The 14,312-nt window shown below is 35.2% G+C and overlaps 1 protein-coding gene across 5 annotated transcripts in view; it reads left to right on the forward strand.

Moving 5' to 3' along the window:
• LOC148674596 (dynein axonemal heavy chain 6-like) overlaps nucleotides 1-14,312 on the forward strand; it is a 126,407-nt gene that overhangs the window by 64,265 nt on the left and 47,830 nt on the right. For all 5 annotated transcript variants that reach the window (XM_088624874.1, XM_088624875.1, XM_088624879.1 and 2 more), the window contains exons 40-51: nucleotides 490-553; nucleotides 1,063-1,280; nucleotides 2,271-2,520; nucleotides 3,467-3,596; nucleotides 3,962-4,185; nucleotides 4,864-4,980; nucleotides 6,473-6,646; nucleotides 7,619-7,751; nucleotides 11,863-11,918; nucleotides 12,430-12,638; nucleotides 13,270-13,398; nucleotides 14,118-14,258. In XM_088624874.1, coding sequence (XP_088481000.1) covers nucleotides 490-553; nucleotides 1,063-1,280; nucleotides 2,271-2,520; nucleotides 3,467-3,596; nucleotides 3,962-4,185; nucleotides 4,864-4,980; nucleotides 6,473-6,646; nucleotides 7,619-7,751; nucleotides 11,863-11,918; nucleotides 12,430-12,638; nucleotides 13,270-13,398; nucleotides 14,118-14,258 — 1,845 coding nt within the window. The remainder of the gene's footprint in view (nucleotides 1-489; nucleotides 554-1,062; nucleotides 1,281-2,270; nucleotides 2,521-3,466; nucleotides 3,597-3,961; nucleotides 4,186-4,863; nucleotides 4,981-6,472; nucleotides 6,647-7,618; nucleotides 7,752-11,862; nucleotides 11,919-12,429; nucleotides 12,639-13,269; nucleotides 13,399-14,117; nucleotides 14,259-14,312) is intronic.

A 14,312-nucleotide genomic window follows, 5' to 3' on the forward strand; every position in this document is an offset into this window, starting at 1 on the left:
GCTTGTTTTTCATTTTTCTTGGTCTCTTGGGGTCTTTTTCCATAAAGCAGGTATTTGGGGGATTTGCCTACATATATTTTTTTTAAATTAAAGCATATTCCTAATTGCAAGAAAGGCAAAAATAAAGTAATATAATTTTCTTTTGTTCTTATTACTAAGCAAAAAAGATTGCATTGTGACCAACCTTACCCTTGTGTAAGTAATGTATATGAATTAAGCTAAGTTCTGATTTGTTTGTGCTATTTTTAAAGGTTTTACATTTACATTTCTGTTTAATTTTTCAAATGCAACCTGTTTAATCAGGCTAGGTAACATTTAAAGGACTCGAATATCTTGAAATGAAAGTTTTCCTTATTTTATGTTATTGTTTTGTTTTATTTTTGCTGATATATCTAAGTACAGTATGAGCAGTATATTTAAAATTATTGTAATGTAAAACATGTAGTGTCTATAATATCTGTTTCTGTCCTGGTAATGATATTTTTACAGGATAATCAAATAAATGTATCCTCTATTCCTATAAATGAGGAAAGACATTCTACCCTACATCATGGTAAGTTAATGTTTAATATATTCAAGTTTTTTGCTTAATATTATTAATATAGAAAAGTGTGTCAGAGGACAATCTTCTATGATTTGGCAAGGGATATAATAGAATGGAAAGCCGAAGACTAGGCTGGCAAACAGACAAAGATGATAAGTATGGATGGACCAACGAAGGACCAAAATATAACTAGTTTCTTTCAGGAAACGAAAGTAGAGTTTTTGTGTTCTTCTCATGTTTGTGCAGGTTTCCTCTGGGAGAAAATTTGCTCTGGTGTCTGTCATTGTGTCTGTATTTGTATAGGCTCTAGCTCTCCCATGACCCTTAATTGGTTAGAAAATGGATGGATGGTTGCTTAATGCGGGAAGGCAAATATTTATTTATTTAACTTCATGCTTTCTCTAGGCTTTCTTGTGTTCACAAATTAAATGCAACACCATACAAGTTGACACTGTAATAATATTGAATAATATTCAATTCTTTATTTCTGCTTTTCTTTTGTTTCTCTTTCTATTAAGACATTATCATTGATAACTGGCGCTGGATTATTTTGGATGGCCCAGTAGATACATTGTGGGTTGAGAATTTGAACTCTGTGTTAGATGACACTAAAACTATGTGTCTGGTGAATGGAGAACGAATCAACTTGCCTGCAGGAATGAGATTCATATTTGAGGTGGACACACTATCCCAAGCCAGCCCAGCCACAATTAGTCGATGCGCAATGGTTTATATGGTAATGACCTATGTTAATCTATGTCTATGTTAATCCATATTATGTTCTTTTAAAGGTGTTTTCAGTTAATATTAGATAAGAGTTTATTGCCAGTAGATTTGATTTACATTGTACAGTTTATAGATTTACCATAATGGCAGTCATTCTACTGTAGGCTTTCATTATCTAGTGTAAACAAATATATACACAGAATCTTGTCTTCACATTTATTTGATACCATAATATTTTATAAACAAGAGTAGGTTTTGAGAGGGACAGTTAAGCACCTAAAGGTACCACCTAAGCAGTGTCTCTAGTTGAGAAATCCTGAAGTTCATTTCCCATTTGTATGAAAACATAATAGAGAGTCTACAGAGAATGTAACAAGTAGGCAAAAAAGGGAGTATGGATCCTGTGCAGGGCTCAGGAGAGAGAGAACACCAAGAGTTCAAATTCAAATCAAAAGGCTAAGACATAAACCAGGAAACAAGCATGAAAGTCCGATAGCGACAAGACAGTAAGAGAGTAACAATCCGTCTCACAAGACTAGATCGTAAACGAGGGGACAAGCAAGAAGGTCTGATAGCACTAGGGAGTTTAAGGAGAATCTGTAATAAAAATGGGGAACTAAAATAGTGACAGGAGTGAACGGTGATATAGTAGATAAATTAGTTGCAACGTGAGCGTTTGTTAAACACGGTGCGCGTGGAAATGTGAGAACGGTCTGGGACGCGTGCGGAATGCGTAACACATAAATTAAAGACAACACTTATAAATCTTTGAAATCACAATTGAATCTACTCTTTGGTCATTTCAAAATGGGGAAAAGTATGACCTGAGTTGAAGTAAAACAGTTAATTAAAAATACTTATTTTACAAACTGAAGAGGTAATGTCTAATTTTAAAATGTGTCCCTTATCATAAGATATAACCAAAAACTGTTTCATATATATATATAGAATGTTTACAGTATCGTCTTCATATTGTCAGCATGAAATTGTCTGTTAATAGGACCCAGTTGACCTTGGTTGGATGCCCTATGTTAGAAGCTGGCTCTCCCACCTACCTAACGAACTGGGGGTTGCTGGCCAAACCTGTCTGCAGAATTTCTTTGATAAAAGCATATCAGAGGGTCTGCGTTTTGTGAAGAAGAATCAGAAGTTGCAGACCTTTCCTGTTCCAGAAATTGCAATTGTAATGACTCTGTGCAGCATTCTTGGTGCCTTCATTGACTTCCTTGGTAAAAATGGAGGCCTGGCAGGTAAGTTCAGACTTACAATAATTAAGGCCTTTTATTATTTTAATACTATTTTTAATATTTTTGGAAAGGTTTGACCATTCTGCCAAACAGAATGACAATGCCTTTTAACATTAAAATCTGTAGTACATAATAACCAGAAAGTTCAGGCACAATTCTTTAACTGGTAACATTTACTGTACAAGCTACAGTAGTTATACTGCAAAATCTGCTTTGCCTACTCACCATTGCACAAATATGTGAAATGTTTTTAAAGTTTAAGCAGTAAAAGAAGCTGCTGTTACTTACTGTTGATATTGAAACGCATTTCTGACTCTCTACAGTATCTGTGATGTACAGTATTATCAATATTTAATTCTTAGCTTTGTGATGTTTGGCACAGCTAGTTGTATTTGAAATAATTGTCAAGATGTATATTCCTTTTTTGTTTACATAGAATGACTAGAATTCTTCCAGACCATCTTCTTTAATTGTAACCCTTTATCGGTGACTGGGTTTAAAACCATTCATCTTCTCTATTATAAAACAATTTGGTACAAAGTATACATGAGTACTGAGTATGAGTAACAGCCCAACAACAAAAATACACTCTCACTTTAGCAATTTGTCTTCTGAATTTAATGTAAGATAAAACTACTTTGCTCAGACAAGTAGACTATACTAGCCATTCAGGTTAGTTTTACAATACAGACACAATGAGAAGCTTAGCCAAAACCAAAGCAGAATATGAAGGATGTGCTAGAAAATTTTTAAACAGAGCTGACCACTTCAAAGTCAACTTTCAACCCTTTCTTTGCTCTTTTCATATGCGACTGTTTTGAATGTTTTGCAGATTTAATATTATATTTTAGGGATGTTACAGTGTGTTTATGAAAAATTTCCATTAATTCTTCCACAGTATAATGTAAAGCTGTTACTCCATGTTTAACAAAACCTTCTTTCTTGTAAGGAGAAGCTTCTGATATAGAGAGAAATGGCGAAGAAGCAAGAGATTTGCAGACCAAAACAAATAATTCAAATTCCATTGGGGCATTTTCTCTGGAAATTAGCCCCAGTGTAATTGCATCATCTAAAAACAGGTAATTGTGAAATCAAGAAAGATAAATGTACTTCATCACTACTAAACCACTTGTTCATATTTGTCATAAATAATACAAGCTGTAAACATCTGCTCAAATGATGCTCTTAATGCTCTCTAATTCTGTTTTAACAAGAGTTAGATGCTTTAAGAAAACCTTTTAAGTGTCAAAAACACTAATGCGTTCTCTGCAAATAAAAAGATTGGAGTGATTTCAGCATTGAAAAATAATACAAGAACATACATTTTTGCGGTTGATGTTAAGAAGAAACTAATATTGTTGCTGTACTAATCCAGTGATTTAAAGTTGTTTGAATCACTTGAAGCACTTTAATCATGCAGAGATTTTTTTTTTCTTTTTAACAGGGAAGATTATAAGTGGTTTCTTCAAAAGAATCCTGGAAAACTTACTACTTTTCTAGGGAAGCTCTTTGTCTTTGCATTTACCTGGGCAGTTGGGGGAGTTTTAAACCTCACCGACAATTATGATGACTTTCCAGTTTCTAAAGACAAAGATGAGACGTGGTCAGATGTAGCACATGACTTCCAAAACCTGGTGCAGGAGTTATTTGAAGGAAATTCATCATATGGTAAGTTTACTTTTGTTCATTGCTCACAACAAAGGTGCTAGAAAATATTGCATTTAGTTAGATGTAAAGACTATAGTAATGTAGTGCTATATGACAAAATATCCCGATAAGTTACTATATGTTGCTTTAATAGCCTTTGAATTCTTTCATATAATTTTACATTGTTTTCCTTTGTTTTTAAAACATAATTCTAATATTCAAACCCCAATAGCTAGGATCTGTAACTGAGTAACATTTTTACTAGCATTCTGTTTAGTCAACATGAGCATTTGAGATGGCTTTGACCGCAATGTGAAGCATTTTATGACATTCGCATTCTGCTTGTAATGTGTGTGTGTGTATATATATATACATTGTAGGCATGTATTAAAATATGCAATTGATGCATAAAACATTTTAAGTTTTCATTGTGTTCAGTTTGAAGCACATTTTGGAAATTAAAGACCCTCATTGGCAGTGAAAGATTCTTATGATTTTTAAACATGTATGTTTTTCTTGTAGTAGAATAGTGTTACTTAAAAACTAATGATGGATCACAAAAAATTAGGAAGGCTTAATACATGGCACACCTTGCAAAATACACAGTGTTGTAGGTGCTGACAGGCATGTATGAAGGAAAGGTGATCTTACTTTAACAAAAGCAAAAATGGTCAGAAAACTGTTTATTTCAATGTCCAGGAATTCAGTTTCCTTCTGGAAATAGGATGATCTTCAGTTATTTTGTGGATCTACAGACCGGTGCATTTGTGCCCTGGGAAGATTTGATTCCTTCTACTGAAATGCTTATTCGTAAGAGTAAGTACTCTTAATTATTTTACTAAAAACAATTGGTGATATTTTGATTTAGTTTAATAAAATAATTGAAAATCTGATCATGCAGTCAGTCATAAAGCTTTTCAGTGGCACCAGCATTTGGTGGACAAGATCAGAAAATGAAATTATTATAGAGGATTAAAATGGGCAGCATGTCATGATAAATTGTTTTAGTTCACAATATACAGTTATTCCATCATTGTAAAATTATGGACGGTACATGCACTATTTTTTCTTTTGCATTCAGAAAAATTCTTTTCTCATTCAAACGGACTCTTTATTTTTATTTAGGATTATTTCTGAGAAATCCATTTTTAGAATTTTAAAACTACAACAAAATGCTGATTTTATCAATTCAATCTAGTTTCTAAGTATAAACAGTGGTAATGAATGCCCCTTGCCCAATGCTCATTGTTTCTCTCTATCTACTCATTACCCTTCAGCAACTCCATGACTCATTCCACCTAATGGGAGGGTTCCAACAGCCTGATTTTCTCTTTCTTAAACCCAACACTGTATCTTGCGTTCCTCAAGACGTAAGCCACTGAATACTAGTGATAATCTGAAAGCAAATTTTTGTTGTTGCCAGAAGTAAACCAACACCATATCCTTGTTTATAGCTCTATTTACAGGAATGAATAAGTTCTTCTAATAACCTGGTAGAAAAAGAAACTTCTGATACATTGCAATCTTTGTAACAATGTTGCACTCCTTGTTTCGATGTTATTATTCTATTGTTGAGACCCCTGTGTGTCCTAGCAGACTGGTACTCCTTACCCCACAAAAGTTTACCTATTGTCAAAAATCACACACAGGCATCACCACATACCCATGCGCACTCTGCACCACACAGTTCATTCCACACTCCTTCCTATTTAAACCCTCTCCCCCTCAATCTGTCCTCACTCACCCTTGAGACTTTTTCTCTGCTAGAGCTACACAACCCTTCAATCCAGATTTCTAATTCTCTCTCGACCTTTGCTTTACATCCAAGACTCCTCTTGACAAACGATTTTGATTATTTTGCTTTGTTTTGGATTTCTTTCAACCACCTCTCTGGTCACGCACAGGGTCCAGCTATAGTAATTAACCTAAGTTTGGGCATTACTGACACCTATGTGTTTCTACACCAGTATCAAATGTTTATAATAGTGGTAAGACATTTTGGAAAATTACCTCCGACCTGAAGTACTGTAAAACGAGACAAAGAATTGGAACAGATGTAACACAATGACGATGTCAGTGTTCAGGAACAGTCACAGTACTAAGATTCATTTATATTCTGATAGACATTCATGAATTCAAAACAGTAGGGGCCTTATTCTTCAAAGTAGTACTCTATTCCAGAGTATTAGTCTTTTGATGTTATACTTTAGCTTAGGACATAGCGGGTAGTCTCTTGTAAACTACACCTTTCAAATATTTCTCTATAATTGCAGACAGAAAATTACTAATAAAATTTTGTGCTTTTCAGGACTGAACATATCTTCCTTCTCTGGATCACTCATGTCGGCAGGGTTCAACAAAAAAGTAAACCTAGTAGAAAGTGCAGATCCAAGAAGCAACCTTATATGCACTGCAGATACAGTCCGGTATTCCTTTTTAACTAGCTTACTTTTACTCAGCAAACAGCCAGTACTGTTGACAGGTAACTGATATTCTGCATCAAATGCTTTTAATACTTTAATAGAACTACAGTAATACTCTTATTTAAATGTCCTTTATTTCTGATGATACAGTATATCTTAGCTGTAGCAAAACTCTTAAAGTCGGGATATACAGTAGTAACCCCTACTTGTAGGGTATACGAATTCTTGTTTTTGATAAATTGTGATGGTAAGATTTTTACAATAAGCATTACCTGGGCATGTATAATGTTGGAAATTCATCATTTTCTTTGTGCTGTAAATGTCTCTGAAAAAATTACTATTCTCATCACATTCTAAAATTATCCAAATCTGCCCTTTAATTTAAGCAGTCCAATAGCTAAAGTATAGCAATATAGAATTTAGCAAATTCTTCAAATAATACTTTTATTAAATTATATTATTATATAAGAGACACCACTGGACATTCATGCAAAAGGGTGATGCACCCATCAACTCCTACATCCCTGGATTGCTTTGACCAAGAAACAACCTGTTTTTAAAAACAGAGCTACTACAAAGTTATAATAGAAATTTGGGAGAAACGTTGGATCCTAATCTCACACCCTTTCACTCATTTGTGCATATAAGTCTCACACCTAGGACTTCCCATAGCTCATTCCTCCCATACCAAACCAGCTACCCCTTCTACACACCTGCACCAACTTCCTAACTTAGTCCTTAAATCTGAGGAGCAGCCTGGGCAGCCTTGTCCTTAGAGAGGCTGACAATACCTCAGCCAGCCAAGCTACACCAAATATACTCTGCACATTTTGTTAGCATCTGACCAAACTGCTGAAATTACAACTATTACTTGGACTAGGGTTAACCTCTGATTTCATATGAATGGTATGATTGACAACATGAGGTTTATAACTAAAAGACTGGTACTTTTGGTCCTGGCGCATAAAGCCAGACATAATTTACATTACTCTCGTGAATATGTGAAAACTAGCTGAGTTTTCTTTTTTCAGGCGATTCAGGTGTTGGCAAATCTATGTTGATTCACAGCATGCTTCAAATGCTTCAGAAAGAAGGAGGGCATTTGGTCAAGCCAGGTACTATTCTTGGGCAAGTGTTTCTGCACAATCAAGCAAAAACTGCAAGGTAATGCACAAAAATATGAAATACACCATATACAGTACAAAACTAAACTGTATATTAAAATGCTCTGCATAAGAAGGCCTTTACTTATATTAAAAGATTAGATGAACAAATTAAGCATTTAGGGGTTCATGCTTCTTTTTTTTTTAATTAAAACTTCACCCCACCCCTACCCCTCACCCCCTTCCATCACTTATCTCTTGTTTGATGTCAACCAGAGCTTGACATCAAATTGCCTGGAGCTAAATAGTCACAAAACAGAAATTTTACTAGTGGGCAGCAAATGTCAGCTGGGAAAGCAGAAGTCCACAGTAATTATGGATGGCTTCCCCATTCACACGTCGGCTGTAGTCAGGGATCTGGGAGTCACACTTCATCCTTTCCTGTCTTCTGAGCTTAACATGAAAAATGTGAATGAGACATTTTTTTTCACCTTACAAATATTGGCCACAAGGCAATTTCTGTCAATGTCCAATGCTGCTGAGTGCCTTATTCATGGCTTTATAACATCCAGATTGATTTCTTGAATTCTTTACTAGGAATGGAACTCTTCCTAACATTTCTTCAGTAAGCATACTGTATCATTCATCCACTTAAATCTGTATATTAGTTGCCTATAAAGTCAAATATTCAATACAAGATCTTGTTACTGACATTTAAGGCTTTAAATCTGTCTCATCTCACATCTCTGAGCTCCTACAGAGTTAAACAGTAAGTGCTTGCAAACTGTTTTCTCTACAACAAATGTTATTTGGCAAACTATCCTCTTAAAAAATTCAATTTTCAAGGAAGCTTGACCTTCTTAGCAGATAAATATTTTTTTTAACATTTTGGAATCTATCCATCCCTCAGTTCTGACAAGGGCACCAGAATGACCAGGATGTGAAAGAACTCCAAAAATAGACTGATTCATTCATACTTTACAGAAGGAATTGCATTCTTCCCATCAGGAATATTACCATATCTGCACTAAATAGGTTCATGTACATAACCAAAAACAATTTGTTTTATTAAACATTTCGTATCATCCTGATTGACTTGGGGTTTGCCATGGATCTCTGCCACAAACCTGTGATCCATGAGATCAGCTTCAAATAGCAGTCTGCAAATGCTGTGTCCTGTTGATGCCATAGGTTTTTTGGAGGTTCCCGATTTATCTCCTTTAATGTTTGTCTAAAACCACTTTTCTGACTATATGTTGGATAAAAGTTCCTTTCTTCCTCTTTTTGGAAGACAAGAAGCCATCCTATTTGACTTTAACTTGAGCTTTGTTTTAATGTCAGATCTTCACCCATCTCCCTGACTTTCCACATGAAAATGTGGTACTGAGTATTTTGTTTCTGTGTGACACTGCCTTTTCTACCCATGATGATTACCAGGAGCTGTGAGAAACTAAAGACCATAAAGACCATAAAGTGAATTATTAAAGCATTTATTTTTCATAGTTTCACAGCAAGGTGGCACAATGGTGTAGTAGTTAGCATTTCTGCCTTGCAGTGCTGGGGATCTGGATTCCCAATATGGGGTCTTATCTGTGTTGAATCAGTATGTTAGCCCTGTGTTCATGTGAATTTCCTACAGGTACTCCGGTTTCCCCCCACAGTCCAAAACCATATTGGTTAAGTTAATTGGCTTCTGGGAAAATTTGCCTTAGGTATGAGTTTCTATGTGTCTGTGTTTGCCCTGAAATGAACCGGCATCCCATTTATAGTAGGTGTACTCTGTCTTGTGCCCATTGCTTGTCAGGAAAGACTCTGGCTCCAGCACAACCCCGAATTGGAAAAAGTTGTTAGAAAATGTATGGATCTACATATGAAAATTTTTTTGGGCAGAGTTTTGCTATATAAAGTATATATTGTAGTATTACAACTGTCCATGTTTTCATTCTGTAATTTGACAAATACAGAATCTGCGCTTGCATTGTTTTTACTAAAACAGCCTGAATAGATCTGGAGCTAACTGTATCGCCTTCCTCACATTGCTCTCTCATTGTGCTCAGGAGGGGTTAAGTACTTTACATACATCGCTGCAGAAATATTTTATTGAATTAATTGTTTTTCAAAGTTCTGTTTCCTCACATAAGTAAGGTTCATTCTTAAGGTTATGTGAAAGGCTTGGCTGCATGGCCCATTCAGTGTTAGATTTGAATACTTATCTGTAGTTTAAATTCCAACCAAGTATTAAAATGTTTTAAAAGTAAATGGTATGAACATGAAACTTAAGCAAAAAAACCTTTGGTTTTGTACTCTTATGATGACAGCTGTTTCTATGTCAGTCTTTACAGACGTTTTTTTAAGCTTTCCTGTGGAACATACTGTAAACTGCACAATTAATCTTATAAAACCTTTCAGATTTATGTATTGGAAAGAATTGAGAATACCATTGTGAAATGTTAGCAAAAGTAATAAAAAAGGTGTGTCATGGTGATTTAGCTTATAAGGACAAAATGCATTGCATAGTAATACCATTGAATCCAAACTTCAACTCCCTCATTAAAGGAAGTTGAATCAGACTTTAGTTCCTACTGTAAAATAACCCCAATGTAAACTTTTTGTACCATGTTATTTTAGCTGACTTTACTAAAATGCAATGGAAAGAACAAGAAACAAAACCACATAAAATAAAATTATCTGAACATTTAAGTTAGACAACATTAGTTATGAATAATACTGTGGATAACATGGAAAGATAATACTTTATCAAAACCTTTTTTTAACCTTGCTTTTAAAAATGTATTTGTATCACTGTCTTTTATGCTTCAAAGTTTTTGTTTACCAACTTTCATTGTATTTTAATTTATTTAAATTGTTTCCTTCAGATTACTTTCCTCTTTCATCCTAAAATGTTTTCTGTATGCATATATATATATACATGCACAGTATATGGAGAGTGATTAATTCCAACTGTTTGTGACCCATAGATCAAAACTTCATTGTTTTGAGTATTCTGAATCATAAAATTATGGAGCAGTTGATTAAACCCAGTTAACATATTTATTTACTACTGCAGAACCTTCTATTTAGTTTTATTGGATTTTGTTCCCAGTTCACCTAGCATTTAAGTTTTTTAAATTAATTATGTAGGCCTTTCATTATCATAATTCAAAACTTGTGATAAAAATAAATAAAGCATCACATGAAGGTTCTCATAAATTGGTTATGATTCAACATCCCAGGCCAGTATAAGTTTGTACTTATCATCATGGAATTAAGTAAAAAGGTTTGGCTCAGGGTTGTTTTCTGATTTTTCGGTTCTTTCTATTGTATAGCAATATTTTTCAAGAGGAAACATGGAATGTTTAGTAAGGTGTCTGCTATTCCAACTAGACTAATGACATGGGGAAACTTAATGCCAACTAGGAGTTTGTCAAACGTAACTCACTGCACATTCTTAGTATAATCCATTAAATCTTCCTCATAATGCTCTTCCACCCACTTCATGGGTTCCTCAAAATTTCCTACTTCAACCTGGTATGAATAATATGAATTTGTTCGCAGTCTCCAGATATTTATCCAATGGAATATCTGACTAATTTGGTGTATATGTACATAAACACAGTATAAACAGCAATCAAATACTATTCCTTTACAGGTTAAATGGAGAATTATCTCTTTGCTCCATTGCATTCTTTTTCCCAATCCATACCATATTTGCATATGCATTTTATGATCCCTATGACTTAAGATTTGAAAACACATTTAGAATGTATTAAGTTATCCATCTATTTCTAACAGCTTTATCCAAGTCAGGGTCACAGGGGAGTTGGAGCCTTCTCACCAAGAAGCATGCCCAAGGCAGGATACACCTTAGATGGGATACCAGTCCATTAAAGGGCACACACTGACACAAACGCACACTCACTTTCCAGAAGTCACTTAACCTACCACTATGTCTTTGAACTGTAAAAAGAAACCAGAGCACCCAAAGGAAACCCAGGGAGAACATACAAACTGTACACAGTGGCATCCCAGGTCCGGAATTGAACCCAGGTGGCAATGCTCACCACTGCACCGCCATACTGCCTCTTATTAAATTATACTGTATCTCACAAAGTTACAGAATAAATCTCTTTTTTGACTTCTGAAGCATGTTTTCATGTTTATGTTTGTAACAGTTTGCTGGAGGATGTTAATTCACTGACTGCTGGCTTTCTGGGCGATGCAAAAAAAGGTAAGCCATATTAGATCTGACGATGATCAATGTTACCCTGGTAGAGATGGGGGAAAAAAATAAGACATTACAGAAACATTTTGTAGAGAGCAGGCCACTATATGGAAGTTATTAACTGAAGTTCAGGAGGGATTACAATGACCCCTTGATTCACTCTGTCAGAATCGGGTTCAAGCCTCCTCATCTTATGGCCAGGAGGCTATCCTAACAAAGCATTAAAACCTTGGATGTTGTTGCGACAGTGAACAGGGCTGCTCCTTATTTTAAAAAAATAAATTGTGTGTTTGTTATTTTTTTTCGTAATATCTTAGGTTACTGTATGTGCTCGTGTAAGTAGTTAGCTTACCCACTAAAAGTTTTTTTTTCAAACCCTGGGCTATGGTAAATTACAAGTACAATAAAAGAAAAGTATATTTTTAAAGATTTCTGTCCACTCATCAAATAAAATTAAGATATTTACTTTGGTGTTTGCAAGTTTGTTTTTTTTCTGTTTTTGTGATGGTACCTTCAGATGCTATGTTGAGAAGCACATCTGTCGAGGAGCTCATTAGGATAAGAAGTGTGAGGGGGAATCCTTATGAAGACGCTCGGCGCTCTGGCATAACTGCTTTCATTATGCAGTGTACTGCTCGCAGCAGCACCACCCAGTTACAGGCTCACATCTTAAAGAAACTTGTCAGGAAGGGCAAAGACACTCTCGGAGCTCCCACAAACAAAAGAGTAAGAAATTAATATTAAACCTTTTTTTATGTGTGTTAATAAATCAAACATAATTTTTTAAGCTTATATCTGAAGCTTTTTTTTCATTGAAGACCTCTGTATAGGGTGGCACATTTGTTACCATTGCTGCTTCACAGATAAGATGCAATTCCAGACCTGGAGTGCTATCTGTGTTGAGTTTGTATGTTCTCCCTGTGTCTGTGTTTTTTTTGCTGGGTTCTCTGGTTTCTTCCCACAATCTAAATACTGTACTGTCAGGTTAATTGGCTTCTGGGAAAAATTGGCTCTGGTATGAGTGTCTGTATGTATTCTGTGATGAACTGGTCTTCCATTCAGGAAGGTACAGTATCTTGCCTTGAGCCCATTCCTTGCCACATAACATCTAGAAAAAATGCCAGCAGTGTCTCTATGTATCTGAGATAATGTATACTAAGTTAATCTTATTCTAAATATGTATTTTTTCTACAGTTCACTGTTGTCACAATGTGATATGCAGTGTATAAATCCCTCTTTCTTTCTTGTAGGAAAACTTTCCAATTCCATTGTATTTTATTTTTAATAAGTTGACAGCATTTCATGATAACTGGTGCCAATTCATATTTCTGAATACATCTGATTATTTTCTTTCAAGGCTTTGATCTTTGTAGATGATCTGAACATGCCAACCCCAGATGAGTATGGAGCTCAGCCTCCACTGGAGCTTATTTTACAATTTCTGGAGCTTCGAGGACTCTTTGATACCAAAACACTTGCCTGGAAGGTAATGCATTTATCTAATATTTCAGATGTCAGCATATGGCTGACTAATTGTAAGACTAACATCTGACATTTCTATTTTCTTGTGAAATCATTTCTCAAAAATAAGTTTATTTATATTTTTTAAGACCATAAGAAAAGTTTCAAACAAAAAGAGGCTAGCCTTGTTGGTTGTTAGTAGTTAATTTATTCAAGGATCTCATCCATCCATTTCTTAGTAGAAACCACAGTGCCAGCTTCAAGTACTGTGCAAGGTAGCTCCTTCCATTCTCCCAAACCATTTGCCATCTGTTCTTAGTTTTAAATTCACTTTCACACACTGTAGTTTGCATTTATGTCCTCTGATGTGTGTTTAGGGGTTATTCTGAAAATGTTTACTTGATCAGGTCCCCTTGTAGTCTTCTCTTTTCAAGACAAAAAGGGTCACTTCCTTCAGTCTGACAGCACAGGATTTTGCTTTAAGCACCAGAAAATACTTTGCTCCTGTTATACTGTTTTGCTTCTTTTCTCTAGACTGATTCCAGAGCAGGAATATCTTTTTATTATGAGTACCAAAACTGTAAAAAAAAACATTATTACATAACATAAATTACTCTGGAATTTTTATATATATATGTGTGTGTGTGTTTAAATAAGGTAGCAACCTGCTTTGAATTTTTGTCTTCAGTAAATTCAATCACTGAGAAGCACCCTCCTTCTATTTTTAAATCTCTTGTTTTCAAGAGCATCCAGGATGTCACATTATTTGCAGCATGTGCACCTCCTTGCGGTGGGCGGAATGGAATCAGCACTCGTCTTCTGAGACATTTCTCTGTGTTTGTTCTTCCACATCCATCTCAACAGTCACTGCAGCATATTTTCCAGGTAATGTTGCCGTCTGCTGTGGTCTTGGAGGCACATGACGCTACTAATGTGCAT

The sequence above is a fragment of the Lepisosteus platostomus genome, chromosome 3, assembly GCF_059453375.1.
Source record: "Lepisosteus platostomus isolate fLepPlt1 chromosome 3, fLepPlt1.hap1, whole genome shotgun sequence".
Classification (NCBI taxonomy): Eukaryota; Metazoa; Chordata; class Actinopteri; order Semionotiformes; family Lepisosteidae; genus Lepisosteus; species Lepisosteus platostomus.